Source organism: Kalmanozyma brasiliensis (assembly GCF_000497045.1).
Source record: "Kalmanozyma brasiliensis GHG001 unplaced genomic scaffold PSEUBRA_SCAF28, whole genome shotgun sequence".
Classification (NCBI taxonomy): Eukaryota; Fungi; Basidiomycota; class Ustilaginomycetes; order Ustilaginales; genus Kalmanozyma; species Kalmanozyma brasiliensis.
Window position 1 is genome coordinate 1 of NW_015961968.1, and position 6463 is coordinate 6463.

At 55.2% G+C, this 6463-nt stretch overlaps 2 protein-coding genes across 2 annotated transcripts; both read right to left on the reverse strand.

Moving 5' to 3' along the window:
* Nucleotides 1-1467: 1467 nt before the first annotated feature.
* PSEUBRA_003863 (uncharacterized protein) lies at nucleotides 1468-2685 on the reverse strand (the record flags this gene model as incomplete). Its single annotated transcript, XM_059465179.1, has 1 exon — nucleotides 1468-2685. The coding sequence occupies one exon, from the start codon at nucleotides 2683-2685 to the stop codon at nucleotides 1468-1470; it is 1218 nt and encodes a 405-aa protein (XP_059321456.1).
* Nucleotides 2686-2892: 207 nt separating this feature from the next.
* PSEUBRA_003864 (Zinc finger, CCHC-type) lies at nucleotides 2893-6345 on the reverse strand (the record flags this gene model as incomplete). The annotated part of the gene is made up of 1 exon (XM_059465180.1): nucleotides 2893-6345. A coding segment is annotated over one exon (3453 nt), but the record flags the coding sequence as incomplete, so codon positions are not given.
* Between the last annotated feature and the right edge of the window lie 118 nt (nucleotides 6346-6463).

Below are 6463 nucleotides of genomic sequence, written 5' to 3' on the forward strand. Positions count from 1 at the left end.
AAGCTTCCCGGAGTGATCCTTGATAGCGGCTAGCCATCCCTCGAGAAGCTAGCTCAAGTTCGGCCCGAGCTGGGCATGTATTGCCAAAGTCGTGAATTCGGCAAGGACCCATACCTCTCGAGCGAACCCATAACAGTACCCCCCTTCCAAGATCCGAGCTCCTGCGAGGTGAAATGAAGTTCTCCTGCGCAGCCGCTTTCTTCGAGTTCGGCAGGATGCAACGGTGTAGAGCTTCTATCACCATCATCTTCACCACCAAAGCGCTCGCCATCATCAACATGGCTCGAGAGCTTCCTCCTCTGCCGGCTTTGCGCCGTTCTACTCGCCGGACCGCCACGCGCAGCGTGACTCCACCTGCTGTGAAACAGTAGAGCGTTAATCGATAGAGGAATGTCGATCGGGCTGAATGACTTGTGGTCACCGATCGATGTTGCTCGCGTGGTACAGTCAAGCTAAATTAAGGTTTTGCGGGGTAACGGCACCTATAGTTCAGCTGTCGTGGTCTGACGTTTGTTCAGGGATCCTAGATCTCCTCGCGATTGTTATACTCGCGGCCTGGTAGAGATGGGGATGCTTCTGAAGTGAAGGTATCGATTGGCGTCTGTATCTTGCAAGGTAGCTTGGAGTACAGCGTATACGGATATTGTGTAAGTGGTGATCGCTCTCTTGAGGTCAACTCTAGGGGGCGATAGGGAGGTAGTGGGATAGGAAACTAGGAATCAATTCGATAAGGAAAGGAGTGCCGACTATACTACAAGAAGCTGGTTATATACCTGTTGCCTCGCTCGCGAGAGCAACCAAGTCTTCGCTGTACGTCCACTTGGTGAATCTGGCTCATCCGTAGAGGTCCTCGCGGATCTCCTTTCCTAAGTCCCCATTCTCCTTGCCGCCTGGCGGCTATCCTTCCCTGTTCGCCATTCTCCCCCATTGGTTGTGACATTAGTGCACGTTTATTGGGGTTGCCCCGTTCCTGCCGACGTGCTCCTGACTTGCGATATCATTGGTCGAGTCGTTACGCTATCTCTCGGGTTCCCATGGTCCGTTTCGCCGTCTGCACCTTGTCGAACGCCGTATGCAATGGTCAGGCGACCTGGTTACCGAGTTGCCGTCGACTACTGTGTATTGGCGCCAGCGCTAGTTGCTTGTGTGAACGAGGGTGGTCCCTGGTTATCTTCCTGAGCGATGTCGAACCGATGAGCTTGTTCGACATTCGAGGGTGCGGCGGCGAGGTGTTGATGTCGCCGCAATCCAGCAAACTATTGTTGGGTTTTCCGAGGGTTCGCTCGCGCTAGTTAAACTGTAGTCCCCTATAATCGCCTATCCCTATCGCTGGTGTGTGTTACGTCCTGATATGTTGACAAGTACTGCGCATCTTGGCGAGGTTTCCAACACTCCCCCACAACATCTGGACAAGAACACCACCATTGATTTGAGTGAGGCGACTATCTACAAAAGGGACCGAGACTTCTACCTGCGCTTGCGCTTGTAGCGCTCCTGGCGCTCCAAGTCTTGAGGAGTGGGCTCTTGGAGGCCATAGTCGACGAGGGCATCGTTGAGCTTGGCGATCATCGGCCTAAGTTCACGGAACTTGGCCGAATCATCACCGGCGCCGACGGTGACGCAATCCATGTCTCGACCGATGTGCTCGAGCACCTTCTTGGCCTCAGACTTGAGTGTGGTGTTGCCCTCGAAGAGCGTACACTTGTCACCGGCGTGACTGCACCAATCGCACTTGCTCTTGACCGTGCCGTTATCCTTGATGCGAAGGTAGCCCTTCGCCGTGAGCCCGTTGCCGAAGGTACAAGCACGCTTGTTCTCGCAGTGCTTGCACTCGAACCCTGGCAGCATCACAACGAAGCCGGGTTCCAGGCAATCGTCCTTGGGGAAGTGCTCCCGCTTGGACCGATCGTTGATGGCCGAGAACGGCAGCGGGTTCTGCTTCGAGAGATTGTCATCATCTCGATGAGCCCGGGGGAACTCCTTGACGTTCTTGACAGGGCACTCTGATTCGCGTGTGCGCCTGCCTCCCCCAGACCGAGTGACCCCGCTGCCCGTGAGCTCGTTGTACTCCTCCTCGAGATCGGAGGAGGAGTCAGGCTGGTTGAGAGAATTGTCCGGTGCCTGAAGCCGGATCGATCCGTACGTTCGAGGGGAGGTGAGGTTCCCCAAGAACATCTGGTTGGCGCCGATGAGCTGGCCGGTCTGCTCACTCAGCGCCCGGGCAGTGGAGGAGCGTTGGAAGCGTCCTCGGCTGCTGCCCACATCGTCCATGACGATGTCTTCGGTCGTTTGCTGACCGGGAGAGGGTGAAGATGTAGCCTGACGTTGGTCAGGGCTACTGGCCCAAGTCTTGGCCTTCTTGGCGGACGTCTTACGAGACGCCGCCACCTTCTTGCTTGGAGCAGCCCTCTTGCGGGCCGCCTTCTTGGGTTGGGCGGGCCTATTGCTGGGCCCCGCCGTGTCTTGAGTGAGGGGAGCAGGCTGCTCCTCCTCGTCATCAGTGAGGTCGCTCCCATCATCGAGCGGGTCCGTGATGTGGAGCCCGTCGACGTTAGGAGCGTCGTTGGTGCTGGCGGCGGCCTCGCTGCTCGTCGCAGCCTTCTTGGGCTGCCGCACAAGCCGATCGACCGCCGTTTGGGCCGCAGCGCGGCGGTTCATCTTGATGTGGTCGCCGATGTCTGACATGGCGACGGGCGATGCTGTTGTTGGTGTGTGGTGGTAGAGAGCAATAAGACCTTATCGTACGCTCTTCTTTTGCTCGGTCTGTGTGTTGTGTGGGCTGCGCAGTGATTGTAGAGTCTTCAAGGCCGTGGATCTGCGCAGAAGTGAAATGAAGTCGGTATGTGTATCGAGCCGGCCCCTTTGTTGACTCCTTTGTGATTGGTTGCGGTTTTAGTTTACCCGCTCCACGGGTTTCGCACCATCGGGGGCTATAATTCGTAGACCCTCGCGATTCTCGACTACTTTGACTCTTTGGAGAGGTTTCGTCATGATATCTGCCAATTGATCATGAGTTGAGATGACCTGGACATCAACCATTCCTTGTTCCACCGCTTCTCTGATGAAGTGGTACTTGACGTCAATGTGCTTCGTTCGATTGTGGAACTTAGGATCCTTGGCAAGCTGGGCTGCGGCCGTGTTGTCAACGAGTAGAGGGGACGATAGTTCGATTTTGACGCCTATGGTTGCAAGCAGGCGCCTTGACCAAGTTAACTCTTTGACTCCCTCGTGCATCGCGACGTATTCCGCGTGGCAGGTCGAGTCAGTGACCAATCCTTGCCTCTTGGACAGCCAGCTGAATGGCATGCCTGCAAAGTTGTTGATCATCCCTGTTGTGGATTTTCGAGTCTCCGTGTCCCCTGCGAAGTCTGCATCAGTGTACGTTTCGAGAAGTTTGCCAAAGTCATCGTTGGCGATGGATAGCTCTCGCTGGCGAGAGTACATGAGACCCATCGTATCCGTTCCCTTCAGGTACTTGAGGGCGTGTTTGGCCGCCTTCATTGCTTCCTCGGTGGGGTTCTCCAGGTGTCGGCTAAGTTTCTGCACGGCGAAGGCTATGTCCGGGCGGGTGCATGTCGCTATGTAGAGGATTGACCCAACGATGGTCCTGTAGGTCGAATGCTTCATCTCGTCGAGTTGTTCGCCGCCAGTGAGTTCCACGCCAGGATTGATTGGCGTCGTCACCGAGTTTGAGTCTTGCAAGCCAAACTGCAACAATAGTCGCCTAATGTAGCTTGTCTGCGACAAGTGTGTTCCTTTGCTGCTCGTCTGTACTTGTATACCCAGGATGTATGACAGTTCGTCTCCCCCAGTCATTTTGAAGTGCGAGCGTAGTTGTTCCATGACGTTGTCGGCATCCCGCTTTTCCTTTGCGAAGATGAGGACGTCGTCGACGTATAGGGTGAGGAGGACGGGTGGCCCTTGGCCAATTGTCTTGGTGTATAGTGCAGGGTCGTGCTCGTTTCGAGTGAACCCCATCTGGATAAGGGTTGAGTCGGCCTTCTGGTACCAGTTTTGTCCAGCTTGTTTGAGGCCGTACAATGACTTGTTGAGCTTGCACACCACTGAGGTGTTCTTGTTCATTGTAGGGTTGCGATCCGCTGGTGTAGTCCCCGCTAGTTCCATGTCGGGCGCGAGCGGTGGAACTCGCATGTGTATATCTGTATCAATGTCGCCATTGAGATAAGCGGTAACTACATCCATCTGGTAGATGGTGAGCCCAAGTTGGAGCGATAGGATCATGAGAAGTCGAAGTGTCTTGAGCTTGACCACCGGGGCGAACGTTTCATCGTAGTCGATACCGTGTTTCTGGCTGAACCCCTGTGCTACTAGTCTGGCTTTGTACTTGTCGATGCTGCCATCGGCTTTACGTTTGACCTTGAACACCCATTTGCAACCGATGATGTTTGCCCGCGTGGGAGTTGGTACCACTGTCCACGTATTGTTTGTTGCGTGTGACTCTAGTTCCCTCTTGATGGCTTCTTCCCATAGTGGCCAGTCTGGGCGCCCCATTGCGGCCTTGAGTGTCCATGGTTCATTGTCGAGTTCGCTGATTGAGCCTGATGTGGCCGTATCGCCCTCGATAGTTGCCAGGGCGACGGGTGGTGGGGTGCCAATCTCGTCGTCGTCATCATTCGTTGCCACCAGGGGTGGCGTGCCAGGTTCTGATGCGGTATGTCCCTGTTCGTCGGAGTCGCTAGCGATAGTGTCGTCGGCATGGGTATTGATGATCTCCCCCAGCGGTTCGTGATCTTCGCTCTGTAGGATTGGCCAACCCGTCGATTTAGTGTGCCTCGCGAGGTCGCCGAGGGTTCTGGTCTTGAATGGGAATCGGTTCTCGTCGAACCTGACGTGTCGTGATACGAGGATTGTCCCTGTTAGTGGGTCAATCAGTTTGTGACCCTTGGTATCGGCGGCAATTCCCAGGTATGCTGCCCGAATTGCTCGTTCTCCAAGTTTGTCTCTTCGCTCTTCTGGTATGTGGACCCAGGCTGCACAGCCAAAGACGCGGAGGTCTTTGGTTCCAGTCTCAGATCCAAGGAAGAGGGACACTGGGCTTGCCAGGTTCGTCGCTTTTGTGGGTAGCCGGTTTGTCAAATAGGTGGCGTGCAGCAGTGCCTCCCCCCACATCTTGCGAGGGGCGCCACATTCGGATAGCATACATCGTACCTTCTTGAAGAGGGTGCGATTCATTCGCTCGGCGATGCCGTTCTGCTCGGGTGTGTATGGACAGGTTAGCTCGTGGATGATGCCGTTCGTGGCCATGTATTCGTCGAATTCTTTGCTGATGTATTCACCGCCGTTGTCGGACCTGATGCGCTTGAGGATGCTACCTGTCTGTGTCTCCATGCGTGCCTTGTAGGTTTTGAAGTGTTCGAAGACCTCACTCTTGCGCTGCATTAGGTATACGGTGGTGAATCGGGTGTAATTGTCAACGAAGGTGACGGCGTATCTGTATCCTTCTGGGCTCTCGTCCGGCATTCGTCCCACAACGTCAGTGTGAACCAGTTCAAGGGGTCGATGACTGACAGTGGTCCTTCGGTTGAAAGGAAGCTTGTGCGATTTGTTGATTTCGCAGACATCGCATTTGAAATCGCCACCGTTAGTGCAGATCTCAGGGATGGTTCTTCCAAGTTCTTTCATCCTTTGAAGACTGGGGTGTCCCAGGCGTTTGTGCCAGACGTCTGCGGTCCCGCTGGATACCACGAGGTTTGCAACCTTAGCCCCCGCGACGTTGAGGTAGGCCAGGTTTCCAATGTGCATGGCGCGGCACACGACCTCTCCCTGGCGATTCAAGGCAAGCGTTGCGCTTCCTCTGCGCTGGAGTCGCAGTAGCCCGTGCATTGCCCCTTGCGAGATTAGGTTAATTGCAAAGGTGGGCATGTATAGCACGTCGAGGAGGGTAATGGTACCTTGCTTGCCGTAACCGAGGTTCACCTTGAGTGTGACGGTGCCCACGCCGCTGGCTTTTGTGTATCGTCCATCCGCTGTGAGGATTTGGTCCGACGATGGTGTGATCCGGTCAAATAGTGTGTCGTCGACACAGATATGGCGACTGGCGCCGCCGTCGAGTAGCCAAAGGTGGGGGCTTTGCACACAATCGCCGTCGATTGTGACGAATACGCTGCCGTCCTTCTTCTCGGTGGTCTTATTGCCCTTCTTGGAGGTCTTGCCGTCTTGGGCGCCCTCCTGGGCTTCGTTCGGGCAGTCTTTGGCGAAATGTCCAATCTCGCCGCAGTGCCAGCATTCTCTGCCGCGCGGTTTGCGTTGGTGGCGGCCCTTGTTGGTTCGAGTGCCCAATTGTTCGTTACCGGCAAAGAGGGCGGACGATATTTTGATCTTTTTCTGCCCTAGGGTTAGGGTTAGGGGTTAGGGGTTAGGGTTAGGGTTAGGGTTAGGGTTAGGGTTAGGGTTAGGGTTAGGGTTAGGGTTAGGGTTAGGGTTAGGGTTAGGGTTAGGGTTA